Source organism: Anopheles moucheti, chromosome 3, assembly GCF_943734755.1.
Source record: "Anopheles moucheti chromosome 3, idAnoMoucSN_F20_07, whole genome shotgun sequence".
Classification (NCBI taxonomy): Eukaryota; Metazoa; Arthropoda; class Insecta; order Diptera; family Culicidae; genus Anopheles; species Anopheles moucheti.
Window position 1 is genome coordinate 73,080,965 of NC_069141.1, and position 21,664 is coordinate 73,102,628.

General features: G+C 45.2%; 1 protein-coding gene across 1 annotated transcript in view; it reads right to left on the reverse strand.

Annotated features, from left to right (window-relative positions):
• Window positions 1-219: 219 nt before the first annotated feature.
• LOC128304092 (dendritic arbor reduction protein 1) overlaps window positions 220-21,664 on the reverse strand; it is a 104,062-nt gene continuing 82,617 nt past the window's right edge. Inside the window, exon 6 of the mRNA XM_053041225.1 lies at window positions 220-407. Within this exon, the coding sequence (XP_052897185.1) occupies window positions 220-407 (188 nt within the window). The remainder of the gene's footprint in view (window positions 408-21,664) is intronic.

Sequence of the window (21,664 nt, forward strand, 5' to 3'; positions counted from 1 at the left end):
AAACAATTCTACCATCGTTTGGTTGTGGGAAGGTTTTTGACGGAAAAAATATTTTCCATCCTCTGTCGTGGCGTGGAAAGCGTTGTCTATTTCCTCCTTTTCTATCACCTTTTCGTTGACCGTTGGAGCCGCATCAGGGGGGTTTTTCGAGTCGTACGAGCTAGTAGGCAGGGTAGAAAACCAATGTACAGCTTCTAATCCGCTAGCGCTTATCAGCTATTACTTATTTTTTGGTAAATGCCGCTTCATGTGAAGCGCTAAGTGATCGCTGCGGGCGAAGCTGCGCTCACAGACGATGCACTTGAACGGTTTGGCGCCGGTGTGTTTGCGGTAGTGACGCGTCAGCTCGTCGGATCTTGCGAAACGCCACTCGCATTCTGGCCACTGGCAGGTGTACGGCTTCTCACCTGAAAGTACATAGCGAGAGAGAACAGGGCAAGGGAAATACATTAGTTTAGGTGGCGAAACATATGCAGTAGAATGGGACGTTTTTTAGCACAATAGAACCTGCAAACCGTATGCACTGATGTCTATAATTTCTAGCCTTTATTATCATGTCGCCATCATCGATTGATGGCTAAGCACACACACGTTTCGTGTCACTTTTACTGTGTGTCGGCTTGAAATGGGAAACAATCGATACGAACCGGTTGATTCGGTTGACGACGTGATGCTATTCTCGATGCAAGATTGAATGCGGCCGCCATCGCTCAGATCGCGCGGTATAATGATCAACGCGAACTATCTCCCTCACCCCATCGCAATGCGAAAACGCATGGAAAGAATTTAAATGGGCCAATGTTGCCATTCTAGCGGACGATTGCACTTGGGCTGTGCGATACCGTTTTGGTTTCGTTTTTCTCCGCAAAGATGCTATTCGTTTCTTCGCCAATGCACAGTGACCCTGCCCTCCAGTGTGGTGTAAATTGCACCGGAGGTGGTTGGCTTGTAGGATTTATGGGATTATTAAAAGTTTGTCGTGAGCGCTAATGACACACGGTACGGACACATTTGGAGAAGCCCATTGTCCCATTGCCGGATGCGTTTGCTGGATGCTGGGAATTGACCCTCGACGCATTAGGTTCGTCTCTTAAGGCATTGAAGTTATGCGATTGCGGCATGGAAAATGAAGCACAAGTGCTGTAAATGTTTAGTGGTCATTTTTTAATGTCATATTTATGTACTATAAATATAATAATGTTCGCTGGTTACATGAAGCTCTACAAAATTTTGTTTAATTCCATTTTTACACTTATTTTGTTTAATATTGTTTTAATAAAGCGTTTAATAAAACCATCGAGTATTTAATACATAAATGCTCTATTGATTAAATGTTTCAGGGTAAATTTAATTCGTTATTTAAGGGAAAATTTGTGAATAAATGGATAATAAACAACAAGTAACCAGCGTTATCCAATCACGTAAAAGAAAAGGAAAAAAAAATCTAAAAATGAAACAAAGTAAAAACAAACAGATAAAAAAGAAATATAGTATAAGTAAAAAAAAGTAAAAAATAGAATACAAAAAAAGGAATAAAAATGAATAAAAAGCAAAAACTAGAATAGAATAAAATGAGTTGGAGAAACAAACAGAGACGAAAAGAAAAGAAAATAGGACGGGATATAAAAGTGGTTAACTTTATCCAATAATTTTAATGTTAAACCCAATTTAGGTTATCCAACTAGAATTTGTGGAAGTTTGGAAGTAGTTGAGTTTGAGGAAGATTCAATAGACTTTTAGAATGGTAATAGAATTTCAAAAATGTCTTTTTCCGATTTGAGTACAAGAAAAATTGAAAAGAAAAATAACTTCCTCATCGAAACATTAGAAATTATTGGAAGATAAAATGAATGTTTAAGGAAGGATCGCAAAGCAACAGTACCGCACATACCTCATCAACATGAGCAAATGAATAAATTATTTACTCAACAAAAATGGCATCTTTCGCAATTAGAATTTGCATATATTCCTATTGATTCGAATCTGCACTTCCCGGCTTTCGATCGGATGCGACAGCCGAAGCGAGAAATGATCCTTAGACATTCCTGAAGGGCCACTTTAAAAAACTTTAGTTGCAGAAAAAAAACTCACACTACCCTTGCGCAGGTTCTGATGCTAGCAGTGATCGTACACCACGGACAACCGTGAACGTTCCATCTGAAAACCGCGACGACGGTGATGGTGTGTGCGATTATGCGCTGCACCGTAACCGCGCGCTATGCGTGCGAGTATTTAACTTATTTCAATCACGTCGCCAACTAATGCAAACAAAACACTCCGCGAATGCTGATTGGCAATCGTACGCCGCAGTTTTCACATGCCACCGGATCGGATCGGTAGCCGGAGGGAAGGGTTTTAGAAGGAATGAAGAACGAAACGAAAAAAAAAACACACAAACACACAAATCGGAATGTTCCGTTCAATAATTGAATAATAATTATGATCGCGATTATCGATTATGGTTTCTGTTGTGGGGTTTTTGTTTTTCTTAAACTTCCATCGCGTTTCCTTCCATTGCGCACCACGGTGCGCTCAATGACCTATTGGGGAGGGGAAGAAAAAGCGAATTTACACGCCACAAATGAAGTCTCGTCAGATGGTTCCCAAGCGTGTTGCACTTTGTTGTTGTTTTACGTTCGCCTACTCCGTTGATCCATCTGCCCTCCACAGCCATTAAAGACATTCGACTGTCGATCAACGAGATCGAAGATTCTTCAGAATTTTTCAAGCGTTTATTATTTATGAGCGGTGCACCGCGTGCTGTGGGGAGGATAGAAAAGGGGAGAGGAAAATCACACTCGGTTCGGCCGGGTGACAGCATCGCCCGGCTGTCTCTTATCCGACACACCGATCATCCATCCAGTCAGCCATCTGCAGAGCCCTACCGGTGGGCCACCACGTCTTGAAGGCCCCAAACGCGCCATCCAGTCCAGATCGCCCTCAGGGGGGAGGGCTTGCGCGCAATGTGCGCGTCTTGTACGTGTTGCATCACGTATGCGAAATAAAAAAAAACCGTTTGTAAAATAAATCCAAAAGGAAAACCCACCGGCACGATACGATATGGTAACGGTGTAACGAATTCGGAATGGCGCTCAACTTTGACATTCACTTGCAGCATTCAGTGCATTCGGTCGGGCCGGTCGGGGGCCAAAAGATGACAAATGATTTTCTAATGCAAATTCGCGATTTCATCACCAACACACACACACACGCGTGCAACGTTCTGGTATGTTTCGCGTAAAGCTTTGGCCGAATGCACATCCATACGTGCTGTGTGTGTTTCAGCATTGTTTTTGGGGGGTGGGAGGAAATTGGAAAAGGAAAACCCTCGCGGACATGGAACGCAAAAGGTGAGCGTATGGATATGAGCATCGGGTGTGAAATCTTATCATCCCGGTTGCCATGTTTTTTGTTGCAGAAGCCCTGGATTAAAATGTCACTTTCCCATAAGGAGGCAGTATGGCGAGTAGGATATGTGGGTATGTTGCGTAACTACCTTAAGAAAAACGCTTTTATGTAACGTGCACGTAGTGTTCTAAGGAAGCTGTTTTGTTTTGTTTTTTTTTGTGCAGACCACGGAAGCGAAGCAGCCAAACCTTCTGAAACAGCTTGATCTCGCATTTGTTTGGCCTTGTTCTGATGACGATGCAGGCTGTTTTTTTGCTATTTACTGCGGGGCAACTCGTGGCCACTACGGGTACGTATCAATTATGGATGCAAAGTAATACAGAAGCTAATTTTGTTTGTTCAACATTTTTCGTTTCCTGCACCGGGCCGACGCGGGCACCGCGCGGTAATTAATCATTCGCAGTACAATTCTTAAGCTTGTACGACTGATTAATCATGCACGATCATGTCAATTAGTCTGGTCCGGCTAAGTCCAGCGCGTACCGCGGAGCGTCCTCCACCGAACCGAACCAGCGTCATCACATTACTCGTAATCGATCAGAACACCTAGCCGATTAAAATGGCACCACGCGCTCTTCAGCGCGAGCGCTACAGCGGCTACACTGGCTACTGGCAGCTAATGATAATGATTAATCAATTATTTCATCAAACTATGATTGGAAATTATAACTCTAACTGGAGCAGGCGCTACCCAACGCTACTCCCGCCGGTTGCTGCACCGTTCCGTCACTTGAACAGCCCTTGAACACGCGCGGTGCTGTGGGTTTGGGAACGGTTAGCTTCGGGCATCCTCCCGGGGTTGCACCAGTTAAGCCCCGTCCGCGTCGGAATCGGAATCTAGGGCACTGCAGGTGACGCGAAGATCTGGTTTGCCGGGGACGACTGGGTTGCCCGTGGACGAGGAATTATTGACTGCAAATCGAGCCACCGGGTGACCCGTCACCAAACGCTTTATGAGCCGGAGATGACTTGATTCATGTTCTTGAAGCACTGCTTGCCGCGGGATCGCCAGCCTGCAGTAGCTAGCTCGGGGACCGCTCGCTGTTCGGTAAAGCCATCCCGTGTGCGGACCGTGCGAGTGCGGACGGGACAGTGTTCGATCGGCACCAAGGAAGCGGACGGTGCAAAACTATCTTCCAAGCACCAGGACCGGTCCAGATGCGGCCACAGGCAGAGGAAGTTTGATTTATGGCGGTGAGATTTTCCTCGGATGTGTTTGTGTGTACGGCTCACGGTGAGCTTGTCCGGCGGGGCTGTTACGGTTGGTATTGGAATGTTTACACAGACGCGGTGGCCGGAGCAAACCCGGGCCCGCGGAGACCCTGACAGCCTCGAGGCTTACCGTCGCACCGTTTGACATCGCGGTGCAAAAGCGAGCGGGATCAATGTGATCTTGATTGTTTGTACCGGAGCATGTTTTTTCGATCGTCAAACAATCGGTACTATGCAGAACTAGATTCCAAGTGCGCGCGTGTGTGTTGTAAACGTGGTGTGAACGCAGCACGCCGATCAATATCGTCGATGATCGTATGCGAAATGGGGCTGGTGGATGGTTGGAGGATTAGAAGGAATACGTGCCTTGAAGCTCGCGCTGATGCAATGCATTCGTACGCAGAACGCGCAAGCCACCTAATAATAGTCGGCTCTACTCCGAGCGCATGAGGTGCAACGCAAAAGCTGCATTATGATCAATGTTATTGCAAAAAGAAACGGCACAGGGACACAGGGTTTTGGCGGGCTGTGAACTGTGATAACTAATTATTTGCTAACGCGTGGGGGAGATACCGGTGCTAAGTGCGCTCGTCAAAAACCTGACATCGATCAACGCACGGCGAGCAACACCCTTGTCATCACTCAGTCTGGAGATGCGTTTCGCCCTGCTGAGTAAGACATAAGCGCGGGCAAGGCTCACCAATGCGCAGGCTCATCGACAGTTTTGTAGGCAGATCCGGTAGATGGAGAGAGCGAAAACAACGACCACAAAACACCGAAACCTTAATGCGTCGAAAAGACAATTACACGGATCGCTCATTGTGGTCATATTTCAAACCCCGCAAGCGCATAATGGCGCAATGAAGGTACGTGGTGCGTGATTTAAGATCCCCGGCAAACCCCGGCGTCGGCCGCTCACGGTGGGAGGAAAATCCCTGCCAGGCTTCATCAATCATCTTTGGGCAATGTGTAATCAACACGCCTATGGGCCGATGCCAGGGTGGAGGGGACATCCACCTAACGTCCATGGGACCGGTGGTGATTTGCGGCACTGCCTACATATGTGTTGTTCCACCTTCCGCTGTTGCTAAAACGTGTACGCATGGCACACTGGTGGCAATAACTATAGGGTGAGAACCGCGTTCGATCTAATCGCGTAATTGATTAGAGAATGAGTCATTCAAAATAATGTACACGAAAGCAAATTAGGGGAGTAGACCAAATTCATATTTTCGTTTACTCGAACATCCTTTGAACGTTGATGGTTAGTATCTTTGAAGAGGACCTTTGTGAATCAAGAGGTATAAAATATCGAGGAACAAATACATCTCACTTAGATATCATGGAAAGCTTTATTACTCTATATTTAAAAAATTCTGATGCTTATTTAATTTATCGAGGGAGAATAGGTATAGTTCAAAGGAATCCACTACAAATATTTGTTATTTGTTTTATTTACAAATTCGTGTGGCTAAACAATTAATCTCGACTATAGGAAATATAACTAATATAATGTAAATAGTGTTAGTAATAGTCATTCTTTTTAATACTATTTTTTGAATAATTTATATTTTGATTTTTATGGCGCAGACAGGTGAAGTATTGGTAGCAACGCCGGTTCTCACACGACAGGACCGAGGGAAAATCCCATCCCAGGACCAAATCCTCGTAGCAAGGACCGACTATCCGGCCATAAGGTAAAATAAGTCTATACTGTCTGTTTATAATTAAATAAATAAATAAAAATAGATGTAGACGGAAAATATGTTAACTATGGACTAGATTCGCGGCATTTTATAGAGACATTTGACTTTTATACTTATAGCCACCACTGTCTCTGTGCGAATATGTCGTCTTACGTATGTTATGTCGTTTGTTTTTTTGTTTTTATTCGCACAAAACAAACGCACTTCGCTCCGTTGCATTCGCTGCACGGTGTGTGATAGTGTGGAAAGTGACGAAAGCGTTATGGGCAAACGTTAAGCCTGAAGCAGACCTTTAGTCGTAGTCGCGTGTAACAAAAACACGCATCAATCGAAGAATTAGCATTAGAAAAATCCACTTAGATCCTACGCAAAGAAAAAAACAGTCGGTACGCGAATCAATACGCATCCCCGTCCGTTGGCAAGGCACGGGATTAGTTGGAGCTGGAGGAGTTTGGTGATTTACGGTGAAAAATATTCGCCTCCCCAGGCCCTGCACAATGGCTCTGTACGGGCGTTGAAAAGATATATGTTTGGTCTGCCCGAAACTGGGCAGCCGAACGGGCTGTGAAGCACTGGGACGAAGGTGCGAAAGAATTTCTGACGAGCACTGGCAAAGTCTGGCATTAATTGCTTTTCATTGTTTTTTATGGTAATTAATTCCGCGTGATTGAAGGAAAGCTTCAGAAGGTGAACCATTGCGCAGAAGTGAATGTAGGAGTGTTGGATGTGGCTTACTGCTCACATGCTCGCACTTCGTGTGTGCGTTTTATAAATGGCGCTAGGAATTATTTTCAACGCCAAAAAAAAATACTAATTTATAGCGTCAAGACTAGAACTAGTTGCCGAGGAACTCAGAAATGTGTAAAAGTTTTAATTAATAAATCGAAAGTATTTAAGTCCTACGAGTTAGGTATTCGAATAAGAGTGATTCATATCTAAATTATTTTGCAGGTTGAAATGGAATTCTTACAAGTAAAAGTCGAGCTTTTGACACTGAATTCGACTATGTACATAGCATATTTCACTCAAACATCTGGAAAGCGTCGGTGTGTTATTTAGAAAACTTTGTTAAGAAATTTGATCAGGATTCATAGAGTTGAAAACAATACAAATCTAACATTACATGCATCACTTCAACATGCAAAATACTCAGACAGGATAGCAACTTTCGCGTGTTCTATTTTATCCTAGTTCTATGTTAAATTATATTGGACTATTTGTGTATATTCATCCACATTTATCGTGATGTTTTAAAGCACAAACAGTTTGTTACTTATGTGTCAAATGTACTATACCAAAAAGGGCAAATTGACAGCCGTTCATAAGCTTAAAGAATTTAAATTATCCATATCACAGTCTAATTCTTGTTCCAACACACATCTGTGTGAGGAATGCAAACAAAAAGTTCGTTATTCGATCGATTCTGACATTTGAGGCTCGCTGATATTGCAAACTATTTCTCTATACTTCACCGCTTAGTAGCAAACGATTCTAATAGCTATCGCAAGTGGATGTAGCCACCGCATTCAAAACCCTAAAGTGGGTCCAGTCGATCGATATCTCCCACCCAGACCGAGGACACGAGCGGATGGCAAAGAGATTTATGGACAGCGCTCATGGTTTCCGTCGGTTTTTTTTGTACGACATACCGAATCTGTTGGGTGTTACAGGGGAAGTGGGAGGGGAATGGCATGTTGGGAGGCGTGTGGAATGACGGCCGCGTGTCGAATCGCACCGTGACCAGCGTCAGGGCTCCTCCTTGAGGAAGGAATGCTAATTGACCGTCGTCATCGTTTTTTTGTAGTTTTATAAAAGCGAACCCAGAATGAAACGTGCGGGGCTGGATTGGGTGCACTATTAATTGGAATAGTTTTTCCAGGCGGAAAGGACCTTTATCCTCGCACCGACGGTTAGCCATTTTGTTTTGCTGCACATACCCAATTTGTCCGCAGACGTGTGTATGCGGTTCAAACGTCGCTCTTCTAGCCGTTGGTCCACGTTTGTGGCTGATTTGCGTTGACGCTTCGCTTTGTTTACCCTGTAGGTTCGATATTATTGATTTGTCTTCATTTACGTATGCTAAATTGATTTAAAACCAAATAAATATCACCGATGAGGCGGCCACACCGGTTAGGTGCTTACCCGCGTATGGGGGTAGACAGTTTGTCTTGTTTTCTGCCCGAGCCCCATATAGCCGTGAGCCACGGTTGCTGATGATGATGAAGGCAAAAATGTGACTACTTAGCCACACGGGAGAGGATCGGGCAGGGGGCCAGCCACGAGGAGGAAAAGAAAACAAATGGTAAAACGTTTGCAATCGCGGAAAAAGCAACCGCAGGCATGTAACACGGGTAGCAGACACACATAGCAGCTCCCCTATATTGCATGGCTGGCCCTGGCCATGGAAAGCAAACGGCAAAACGGTTGGCGCGTATGGAGTAGCAAATTGCAAATGGAAATTTATTCGCGAATATAAATGAATTTGAATTCTAGGAAATTTTTCAATTAACTTTTTTTTTCAAACACACCGTACACGCTCTCGCGCTCTCTTTCACTTGATCGCATTTTCGCCACCCTTTTGCAACGCCACCCCCTCGGAGTGTACCCACCACGGTGGTGGTCCCGATTGGCGCACGCGAAGAGATTCATCCTTCGTACTGTTTGCCTTGGCAAACGCGACACGATTAGCCTATTCGCGATGTGTTTGCAGACGTTTGGTCGACAATCTCATTTGCTCTTTAGTTTTTGTTTGCTGTCTTGCTATATTAACTCCCTACCGGCCCGATTGGATTTATTTCTCCCCTCGCGAGACGAGCTGCTGGAGCTGCTGAGCGCAGCTGTCAAAATGGGGCCCTTACACATTGACATAACGAGCGCACTGTGCCGTCGCCTTATGGACGTTACCTCATCGCGATATCCATCCATGGAAGTGAGAAACGCTGCGAAGGAAGTATGGCTACCGGGTTGGAAGCCCGGCCATCCAGGTCACCCTTGGCAACCCATGGCGTTTCGCCACCCCTTGAACGCTGATCGTACGAATGCGCCATGGTTTTTTTTTGGTAGCCGGGGTGGAGAAAACTTCCATTCGCGTATGTGAACTGTTTTGCCAAAACTGGAACATTTATCTTCATTTTAACCCGCAAAACGAACTTTTCCCGCTAAGGTAACCCGGTTGCTGGGGAGCCTTTTTTTTCGTCTGTCCCTTGTTCCCGGGTGTCGCGAACGCGTACGGGCATTTATTTGGTGGTCGCTTAATTAGAGCACCTAGTGGTCGTTAATTGAATCGACCAAAAGGGGACAATTTATATCCCAATAAATCACGACCTCCGTACCGGTTGTACCGGTGGGTCTAACCAAATTTATCAATTCGCCAGCTGCGAGACGGAGTGGCGTCTCATTAGTGCCGAAGCCGTGCAGGATGCACATAATTGCATGTGCGGGGCGATTTTTTTGTAGGCATTTATAGACAACGACTCTTAGGCTTTAAGTCAGTTTTAAGTTAGCTGCAATATTTACAATTTACTAGAGTTTCATTAAAGTGATTGGAAAATTGCAGTGTATTTTTAGGCTAAAGACTAGAAGAGGTTGAATCTGGAGCAAATTGGCGTCGGTAGCATTGAGTCAAGGATGGAGGACATCTAGGACTTTCGATATAATATTTCGATATTTCGAGTTGGTTTCATTTCAGGAATCTTTTCAACTTGAACTAGAATATATTTATTATTCTCAATTTCTATACACTGTTCCATCAATGAGATTGATTCTATAGCAGGCTTTGACAACGTCCGTCTTATCGGGAATCCCCAGTGAGCCAAATTTCGTTAAATTACCCTGAAATCACCCCTGATTTACCGGGTAATTTAAGGGAAAATTTAGGGAAATTTAGCAGTCCCTAATTTACCCTTAGAGTCTTTCGGTCTTTGAGGCATGCCAATTTTCCCTTAATTTACCGAGTAATTAAACGGTAAACTACGGGAAAATCTTTCACCGAGCATGCACCACGCGTAAAGTAAATGTTGTTAAACGTTTTGAAACTTATTTTAACTTGGCGTTGAAAAAGCTTGAGACAGAATGAAGAAAGGTGTTTAGAAATTCCAGTTTAACTTGAAAAGAATTAAAAAATGGATCCACCTTTGCTATTTTAGCCATGCTCCCCTGCAAAATGGAGAGATTTATCACAAGACTGGTACGGGTAATGACATGCTAATGATTGCACACGGTTGCTTTGCTTTCGATTTCCTGATCAGGCCATTTTCCTTTCCAATTTATAGAGTTAATTGTAATCAAATATCTAATCACTTTATGTAAACAAAAAGAGTTTTAATATTTCTAATGGTTTCGCTGTGTATAGCTTACAATTAACATTAATTATTAAACCTAAACGACAATCATTCCATCACATTCCCTTTCCATACGCTATCACCTGTAATGGGTTTCGCCGAGAATCCATACGATTGAAATGCTAATGTGCGTCACCCTGTCTATGGTTCCCTGGAGGGTGCGCTCGGGCCCATCGCTCTGCACAGCCCGCATTAAAGCTACCGATGCAGATGGCCAGGTGGCCTTGGTTGGGATTTGCGTGATGAAATTGTAGCAAATTCCAGCGCACGCTGGCCTCGGTTTCGTTTGTGTTACCATTTATTCCTTTTTTTTCATCTGTTTTTTTTTCTCTTTTTGCTTCCACAACCACATTATTTCCCGCTCGCTTCGAGGTGCTGCTGGGCACAACGCTGCCAAGCCGCTGTCACTCATCGATTATTTATTGCCTGCTCCCATGGATCCCCTTGGGGAGGTGTGTGTTTGTGGCTGGTGGGGATTTGCTTCTTTTACTACCGCTGTTTTGCGGCTTACGGCCGGGCGGAAGGCTACTATTCATCTATCCATCCATCGCCGGGCGCCCATCCATCTGAATGCATCCATTGATGGTGGCCCGATCGATGGCGTACGGGGATTGAGTAATAGGAAGCCCATCTAGCCGATGGGGACGGCGCACTAGGAAGGCTTTCGGAAGGCGTCCGCAAAGGCTCCGTGTCAGGTTCTGAGCCACCCTCAACCAGGCCGGGTGTCCAACCGAACTCGGGCGATCTGGCCAGCCCGATGTGACCGTGTGCTGCACGTCGCAATAATTGATCATGAAATTTAAATTAAAATAAATCAATTTATTGCAAAGCACGGACCGAGACATCAAAGTGGATCGCTTACCGAATCGATCAGCGCCCGCTGAAACAGTTGAATGCGTTGCGGGCTGGGTTTTGCATTCAATCGCTGCAACGGGAGACTTCATTCCATCTAAAGACACATTAGAAATCGCTCCCATATGTGGGAAAGTGGGGAAAAAATCGCTCTTCTTTAACGATGTTAAGGATTGAAAGAAACGTAAACGAGATCTATGTTTTAGGATAGACCGAAAATACACTTAATGTGACACTATTGATGGTAAATTATGGGAAGCAAACGTCTTGCAAGAAATCAGACGAATAACACTTATTCGTTATTGTTTTTTTGACACGCAAAAGAGCTTTTGACATTAACTCGAGAGCTTCCTGTGCGAAGAGAATATAGCTAAAATTTATATTAATTTAAGTACAATGTAGGTTTTGTTTTAAATCATTAAGTGAAGGGCCACGAGAGCTGACAAAATGATGACAAATTTGTCATCTATTGAGGATATCCTCAACGTGTTCGGGAAAATCATGTTTCTTTGAATAAACTTTTTCAGATTACATTTTTTCTCTATTTTCTACTGAGATCATATTGAGGAAAGCTTTTAGAAGGACCTTTTCTCCACTTAAACTAATTCTTAAAAGCAATTAGCTTGCTTTTCCGATTGACAGCTGAGCTTTTGGGATTATTAATGCTTTTTAATATCTTAGTATTAATTGCGGATATTAATTCCCGTGTGATATGTTTAAAGTAATCCCTATACAAAAAGTAAATGTAGTACCGTCACGCATGCAGTCGCTCGACTTAGCTGAAGGATGCCGTTCGCGGATCGGTCCCGAACGTAAAAGTTCTTTTCACATCTTGCACTATTAATTAGGTGCGCTCTCTTCTCATCGATCCGTCGCCGTTTGCGCCATGGCTCCGGGACCGATCATTAGGTTAATGGTTCAATAGCAGTATCGCGCATGAATGTCGCACAACGATCTTGAACGTTTCCCGCGTCGGTAATTTTCACATTTGCCAGCCGCACGGTCCGTTTTTTTTCTCCCAGCCCCCCGTTAATGACTAATTACACCGATCACTGATCGGGCTGCCCTATGGAGCCTCCGGGGAAGTTTGGGGGATATGGGTGGCGCAGGATTTCAGTACTTCGTCCGCCCACTGACTGATCGGAACAATTAGAGCGTTGGAGCGTTTTCGATGCGACCGGCGTGCTGCAGCGGTAACGGAAAGTGCAAGTGTGGCCGCTAGGTGCCCAACGGGGGAGGGGGTGCAGGGGTGAAATTTCGAACACACACACACATGCGCCACAGCACCAATCGCATGAGAAGGGCCGTGCCAGGGCAGATACAGGAAATGGTGCACAGGATGGATGGTTTAGGGGCCGGGGCTATTGCTATTGAGCTTCGGTTTCACCCGCGCGGAACAATTACTCAAAGCGGCTTGTCATAATTCATGCAATTGTGACAATTACTCAAACGCATTCAAACGCCCCAGCGCACGACCAAATCAATGTTTTTTTTTCTGTTCGACGGTGCGACCACTTACCGATTGACAGTTGTTTGTCATAACAAACAGTGTCTAACTGCGGTGCTTATCACAGCAAGCCGTGGGCGCATGATACGAACTGGAGGGTGAGTTGTTTTTTTTCCAAGCTAAAACTCCAACAGCGCTTGATCCACAAAAATGGACCCTTTAGTGCTTCGAATGACATTCTGACAGTTCTCAGCCGTCCAAAGGAGCGCAATGTGCGTGCGTCATGATGCTGGACCTAAAAATGTACGCCCGATCGATTGTGCAGTGAAGTTTGCTCAGCGGATTAAACCGGGGGTAAGTTCGCGCCTGTTATTATGGTATGTAAATTACGGTAGCTCTCCGTTGGCTCAGTGACGGTGTCATTTTATTATTTTTTTTTGCGGTGTCATTTGACTTCCCCGTGGCTGTGCAGTGGCGGAACGGGAGTCGAAGTACAGTAATCGAAAGTATTTTTACTTTAGTAGTTTCTCAGCCCCGCCCGGAATGGGGTGCGCTGGGGAGAAGGATGATGTTGGGAGGGTGGAATTTGTCGCGCTGTGTTTTTTTTTTCGCTGCTCAAACCCTTTGCCGATGATGCCCGACCGTTACTTTCCATTGCATCGTTGGAATGCTGGCGACGGAATCGATGGCCGTAGCTGACGGGGTGTCATTTTGTTGCAGACGACCATTAGTGTGTGACCGCTGGCGCTAGGGTATGGGTCCTCGTGGAACCCTTTCCTCAACACGGGCCGGCCGGGAAGAGATAATTCATAATTATTAATTATAATGGCAAAGCAAAGAACTAATAATTCACGCACGCGGTAATACCCGCGATGATGGCGCAAGCTCCACCAAGCGGTGAAGCATAGTGGGCGAGTCGGGAAAGGGAGTCCCGTCAGGCGAGGCAAGGAGCACCGGTGAGGAAATGCGAAGGAACTAACTGTATAGCTTCGAAATTATCGGTGACATAGTGCGGTGAAGTGTCTGCAGCGGTGAAGCATTCGCAAACACGACAGGACAACGCTCGGAACTCACGGCAAAACACGGTCGGCGATCCAATCTATTTCGCAACGGCCCCTGACCTTCGGCGGGTACTGTGTGTGTGTATGTGTTTCTGATAGAAACAAGCTGCATGCACGGGTGGCACACGGGTGAAATAAACTTAATTCCGTATTTATGAACAATTTTAGAGATCGCAAATAAAATAAATCATAAGAGCACCCCACAGGGTTGCGCCCGACTCGTTGGACTCTCTGTCCGGTTTTGTGTTGCGTTGCCGCACGGTTGGTACCGTTTTGTCCACCCCGCTGCCGTGTCCGAGCAGCCTGGAGTTAACCTCCAATTAGAACCAAGGTTAGGTTCGGTTGGTAGCTATTGCCTGTTTGCTGCAGCACTCCTGCCGATAGATCACTGCGCGCTTTGCCACTTCGGCCACCTCCGGAAAGGGTGAAGATCTTTGCATGCGGGCGGGGAAAGCGGCCGGACGTGGGAGAACTCGGGAGTAAACAAAAATTCCGCTTGCAGGCCAGCTGCTGCCAACGTGGAGAGCTGCGCGATGCGGTTGGCCCCGCGTGTAGCGTACTGGAAATTGCGACCTTAAATGAGTATACTTTAAGGTTCAAAATCTCCTCCCGGTACCGGTTTCTTTCGTCATGCTGCTGAGCGCTGAGTGAATTCAGTTTTCATCGCGGGTCAGAACACTGCTGAACGAGTATCGCGTTCCATTTACATTGACGAATTGCGGCTAATGATTGGCGAGGTTTTGGGCTCGAAAGGTCTTTGGAAATGAATGCTATCAGAATTGACCTATGGCTGAATCAGATCGACCGAGACGATCGGCACGTGGCTTAGGCTTAGGGCAATATAAATATAATGAATCATCAATTTTGTATTAGAATTTATATATCTTGAAATAAGTTGAACAATTTGAAAATTACACAATTAAATTTCGAAATCAGAACTTTTTGATTAAAAAGTTTTACATTAAAGAATTTTACAAAAGCTTGAACTTGAAGATTAAACAAAATAAATCACCTTGAATCTCCAATTTGATGATGACCTTTGAATCTTTGAGGATTCAAAAATCCTTGGAAATTCATGATCTCGTCAATTTTGTCGAATATTTTGAGATCCATGGATATTCAAAGTTCAATAAACGTTTAAACATCCATAATTAAAAGTATTATTATTTTCAAGTGTCTGCCATTACAATTAAGCAAAACTTGGAATATTGAAAAAGTCTGGCAATAAACAATAACTAAGGATAAGATAAACATAACAAATCAAACTTAAACCGAAAAAAAGAATTCCTAACATCTAGAGTGTTCCGAGGATGAAGAATCTTTAAAGAATCGTGGGTCTTAAGATTAAGAATTAAGGATGAAGAATCATGTCAAGAGTAGATGAAAAGATTTCTTAAGAAACTCAGAAGTCTTTACAGGAAATTAACAAGAATGACTCTTCTAATATGATTCATGAAAACCAACGTAACTAACAATGGCATGTCCATCTAATTTGTTGTAAATTAAAGGTGCCATATGAAGTCATATTAATAGATTATATTATGAACGTAAAGCCCGTAAAGTGCCTTCATATTGAACGATTTCTGCAACAAAAAAAACCCCCACCACATGGTCGCTTTCATTTCCAAAGCGTCCATTAATGCGCCCGGACATTGAGTGACCAATATACGTCAAGGCGAGAAGGAATCGTGCATGCAGAGACATGCATGTGGTACGATACTTTCCAGGTGCCAAAAAAATCACCCTCCACCTATCCCTATCGATGTCGATCGCTGTACTTCCTTGTGCCGTGCACCGTAGAAGGAAAGGCACGATCATTTATCAGATCACTTTTATCAGTCCACCCGGGACAACGGGTGGAAGGTGGATGGCACTCCAATCGCCTCAGTATTTGCACGGTGTTCGAGCGTGATTCGACGACCACCAGACGTCGCTTGGCTGCCAAAGCGCTTTGCTTCCCGTTTTCGGAACCGATCGATTTGTGAAATATTGCACTGTCCTTGGTATTGATGGCTTCGATGACGTGTTTTGGGCGATCGTGGTAGTGATCGATATAGTGTTCCGCTGTATGTAAACAACGAGCCCGGGCTCGCTACATGGACGCGGAACCTCAAACCCCAAGCGGTATGCTGGTTTGCTGGTTGGATGTCATGGAGGCCGCGCCGGCATGTTGTGTTATATGTGCCGCAAACGTTCGCTACCATTACCTGCGAACCGTCCATTAAACGGTCGCGTTTTAAGGTCCCCATGCCACAAGCCAGGCGGGTGTGAGTTTATAAATCAAAAACCCATTCAACTTGTCGTTTGCTAACGCGGCCTCGCTTCTGAATCGATATTGTTGTTACGGTACGGCACCGTGGCACCCGGTATGACGATGTAATTTGTTTCTGTAAAGTTTAGGTCACTGCTATCGCTGTTTGTTTCTTTTTTTTCTTACGCCCTATCTGTCTCCATTGATGTAGGGGCCCTGCTGCATTCTGCTCTCAATTTGTGATTAATTTGTACGCTCTTGAATTCCGTTGGTAAAATAATTGCTTCGAGCGGTACAGTACAATTACACGGGCTTCAAATTTGACGCCACAATGAGGACGTACCATGCGCAAGGGTCGAGCGGTGCTAATGCCAAGGAAACGTTCGGTCGGTATGCGATATATTTGGGTAGCAATTTGAGAAGGTTCCATTGGAGCTTAAAGAGCACAGAATTGCTGTGAGAAAGTATTGTAATGATCGTTTAGAAGGACGCATTGTTTTTTGAAGTTTTTAGTGTCTTGCTTTAAGACCTCAATAAGACTCTCTTATAACTGGCTGCTTTATAGCTGCTGCAAAGATGAGTTGTGGAGGCACTTTAAGATAACCAATCGAGAGCACTTGAAGCAGTTAATCGAATCGGAAAAAAGCAACTTACTCGCCAATGTTCCAGAACTGATCACTGGTGGACTTCGAGAGCCATGCTTGTGGAGAATGCTTTTTGGGTAAATGATATGTTTCGAAAGCAAATAAATGATATATCAAATGACATAATTCATGTATACAACCCGTTTGACAGTTCGATCATTAAGCGTACGGTTAATGATATCGCTGTCAATTTCTCGTGATCGGCTCGACACGGGCAGCGGGCAGCTTTCGCGGCCAGGGCAAGGGTGGAGAGATACACAGCCGCCGCGGCACACAAGTCGAACAATAATAATCGATGCTTGACAGCGTGATTGAATAGAATCGAATGGGTCCGGAGGGGGGTTGGTTTGTCTGCATGTAAAATAATAATTTTCGCAAACGATAACGAAAGAGAGCAAATTGGCAGTCATGAACGGGGAGATGGCAAGTATAGATGTAAATTACTTTAACAAAACAACAACAAAAAAAAAGAACGACACAAAATAAGGGCCAACATAAAGCCGCCGATCGCACTGTTTCGAGGGCTTTCTTGCGGTCCGGGCTAGCGTTCTATTTAAAAAGCATTCGGGCACTTTCGCTCCGTGTGATTAATGATAAACGGCTCACTTTTGATTGAGGTGAGTTGTGATTTTAGTTTCCTTTTCCATCGATCTGGTTGCCGGTGCTAGTGCTGTGTATTCCCTTTTATTTTTTTGCTCCCGGTTCCCCACGCTGGTTCGACGGACCGGTCAAGACGTTCGGGGTGATAAAATGTTAATTATGTCCACGGGTTCAGCAATGGTTGGACATTTGAGTCCATGCAATCATTTTTCTTACTTCGCTAAACTCGAGATGGCGTAGTACCAATCGCGGGGTGGACCCAGTACGAAACAACCCCGACTGGAAGGGATCTGGACAGAAGGGAACGATGGAGATATCCACTTGTTCGTCTATGAATTAAATTTAACGATGGCGCAACGGTGGTGAACGGAGAGTGGCAGACCCTCCGCTTGGGAAGATGTATAAGGCATAAGCGACCAATGACGCCTATGATTAAGTGGATTTAATTTAAAAACGATTATGTGACCGCTGAACTAATAATCCGCACCACGGCACACAAGTGAGCATTGAACGATCACCGTGTTTTTCTTTTTTTTGCTCGCCGCTCCGGACGTACGGGACGCGACGCGATCGGGTCAAGTTGAATGATGGTTTTGACCACCCATTGAGCTCCGCATTCGGGTGGGATAGTGGATATTTTAGGCGACGGCATAGCAGGGAAGAAAACACACGGGAAAAGAAACATACGCTCAGACAGACGGGGCAAAACGGAAAAGCATAAAAGCAGAAAGCAAACAGCACACTACACGGCGATTTGGCGGAAATGTAAACGACACATCGTCACCGATCGCTGGAAGGGTGGTTTTGAGGGTGGGGGTGGTGAGTGAGGGGAGGGTTTTTTGTTTTAAAACTTTGAATTGAAGGTAACGCTTTTGTGACCGGCCGACGACGAACAAATAATATCGACCCGTGCTGGTTCCTTATCATGGTTGCACAGCGCACGGTGCAACATCCACGCGCGAGTGACTTGGTCGCTGGTGAAGCTGCGAACCCGAGGTTTAGAGAGAGTGCACGAGAGGGGACACGAGTGGCAAACCGACCATCGACATCGTAGATTAGGACATCGTAAAATGCATCCTGAGATCATAATAATGCATTGTGCGTTGTTTCATCTTCATTTCGTTGGGGTTTATTTTTTGTTCTGTCCAAGAAGCAGGGAGACGAAATCACGGGACAAGCCAAACAACCACGGGCAATGACGACCATTATGAACCGTTGCAAATTATATTCGGCTCTCGGGGATCTCGGGGACCCAATTGCATCTTCCATCGCACCGGAACAACAATGGGCAGACGGTTTGGTGCTTTATCTCGACCCGGGCAATGGATGGAGGTTGTAGACGAAGAAGAAGAAAAAAAAAACATTTTAATATGCTCATAAAGGACACCAAGCGACCAAGCGAGCGAAGGCAGACAGCTAACGGCCGATTGGGAAGATCGGCAGTAGAGTTGATGGTTCCTTCGCCTTGAAAATGGCAAGGTTTTGCATTGGAGGTCACATTAGTCCACGTGGGTGTTGTAGAGTTGAAAGAAAAATTGTATTTTTGATGTGGTGGGCCATCGATTCGGTTGGACTTCAAAACATTGAAGCACGTGCGAGGAGAGTATGATAATGGCTATCAAAAAGTAAATGGACACGGTGGAAAGAATAAAAAGAGCAAACGATAAAGGAATAAGAAAACACGGAAATTACAGTACAATGTTAAGTTATTACAAACCTAAAACATATTGGAGAGAATTAAGCTAAATTAAAATAATCTTGTTTAAGTAATGTTGTTGATCCTTTTTAAAGCTTAAAACTGAGCTTTTAGATGAGTTTTCTTGCCCGAATGTTTTTTCGCACATTTTTTTGTTGTTGCTTTACTCATACTGCGCAAAGCACAACAAACGGAAGATCAGACCACACATCAGTTGGTTTTGTTTGCGTGGGAGAAATGGCTCGCCCATGCGCACAGCCTATCACAAAAGCCTTAACAAAAACCGATCCATTCGCCTTAATCGCTTCGTGATCATAATTGCATCAATTGCCGTGTGCCATCGTTCCGGGAAAATGATTAACCGGGTCTGCAAAATCTCACTGCGGCGAGCAGTGCGGAAACATTGGTGCCTCGCTGATGTTGTTTCCGTTTGGATGTTGTCGCTTTTGGTTGTTCTTTGTACAAAGAACTTCAACGCGCGCAAAGGAAACAAACCCTCCCATCTCATGGAAGTAAAGAAAGCGGAGCTTTGCCTGTTGGAAAAAAAGAATGATGCGACGCGTGCGAGAGCATTTGGAGACAGACATTCTTTGCCGTGTCGTTGTCAGCTTGTCATCGCTTTTCCTTGCGTTCATTTGTAAGCTTAACCCGTTCTACCCGGCACGATCGGTACACGGCAGACGTTACAGGTTTGCGAAGATGACTCCGATGTCTTCTGTGGGCAACGAATGTTGTACGATCGTTCCCGTCCCGGAGACAAGTGCAGGTATCGTTGGTTTGCGAGGCGTGACTTGGCAAGGTACTTGGCACTTGCCGGTGCACTTGCTCTTCATAGTTGCCCAACGTGACGGTGGCTTGTTAAGCGATCCGTTTTTGCTATGTCGCACGTCGCCGATCGACCTATTCATGTTGCTCTAGAACTGCGACTACTCCACTAGCTACCACCAGAAGGGCAGAACTTCTTGTGTTGCTTCATCGGTTGGCAATCTCATCCGATGTTGTTCCCGGCCGCGCCTATGTGTCGCACACCCACTGTCACATGGCAGAATAGTCGTGACTCCTGTGTACTAGCGTCACCCCGACAGATATTCTGGCCGATTATCTCTGCCCACCGATCTATCATTAACGGACGCTTCGGATATCGTACTCGCAGGCACCGAAGTACCTCATCTTGATTGCCATTATTTCACCTGATTCTGAGCCTGATGTGTGTAGTGTTCACCACCACCACTTGGCTACCGGCTACCTTTGCCGTATTTTCGCTTTCTTCCAAAAGCGCAGCCCATATCAGGTGCGCTTTCTTTGTTGTGTCGATGGTTGATGGCCCGATGCTTAACAACCGTTGCAAAAAGTGGCAAATGTTTTCCTTTTATCAGCAACAACGAATCTGTGTCACCCGGGCGGCCGAAGCAAACCGGTTACCCGGTTGGCCGGTCGATTACTACGCCCGCTAGCCCACCAATGCCATGGCGAAAAAAAAAACGGTATCTCGGTATCGTGCGATACTTAAGGTAATTTTATTTCGCAGATTCTCGACCACACGACCGCAGAGCCACGGCGATGCCCCCGGGGTGTTGACTGCGTGTTTTACTACAGTAATTAATTGTTAACGTTTGGCCGGGCTCTTTCCCTTATTCGTGCTGAATGTGTGTGTGTATTTTTGTTTTTGTCGATTCCCATCTGGTGCTCTCTCGCTTAATTTGTCTACCGTTTCGAACATTCAATGCGAAAGTGGCCGGTAGGTTGATTGGCTTTGGGTCAAGCGTTCGCCGAAGGATTTGATGTTGAGGTACCCCAAAATAAAAGTACCATCATGACCCACTGCTGCTGATCGTCGATTCGTTTGGCTCGCCGTCGATTGATACCTATGCTGCTGCGTCGGAAGCACTCACATGCTGCACATGGCGAGATGGCGAGACAGAAAACTACTTTTGAAATGTTCCGTTTCCTAGCCCGTCCCCAGCTAGCATCGTTTGCTGATCGTAGACGCGGGCCGCCGCTTGACATACATTAACAACGATAGTGATCTCGCGGAAAACGGGCGTTTAATTAAGCGGGCGAGCTGAGCAAAGTTGTGGTTGCGGAAGGTTTGCCTGCCGACTGTTATCAACAGACCGGGTCCGGGTGGCGTTTGTTTTGCGTTTGTGCAAGGCAACGGCACACAGTTCCTGTCAACGGTGGTGTCGAAAACTTTTGCTGCCATTATTTATGTGTGGGCTTACAGTTCTGCTCGGTTCATTAGGGTGGACATGTTTGTGCAGGGAAGTAAGTGCAATTAATGACAGGATGGTGAAACAAACCATCAGCGTGCGCGTCAATATGTTGGGTCGCGTTTCCTTCCACTTCCTGTTTCAACTTTCAGCAAGCGGCACTAGAAGAATCTGTTTCTGTTTTTTTTTTTTTACATTCGCCCGTGCTGTTGTTCCTCACCTCACGTAACAAACAAA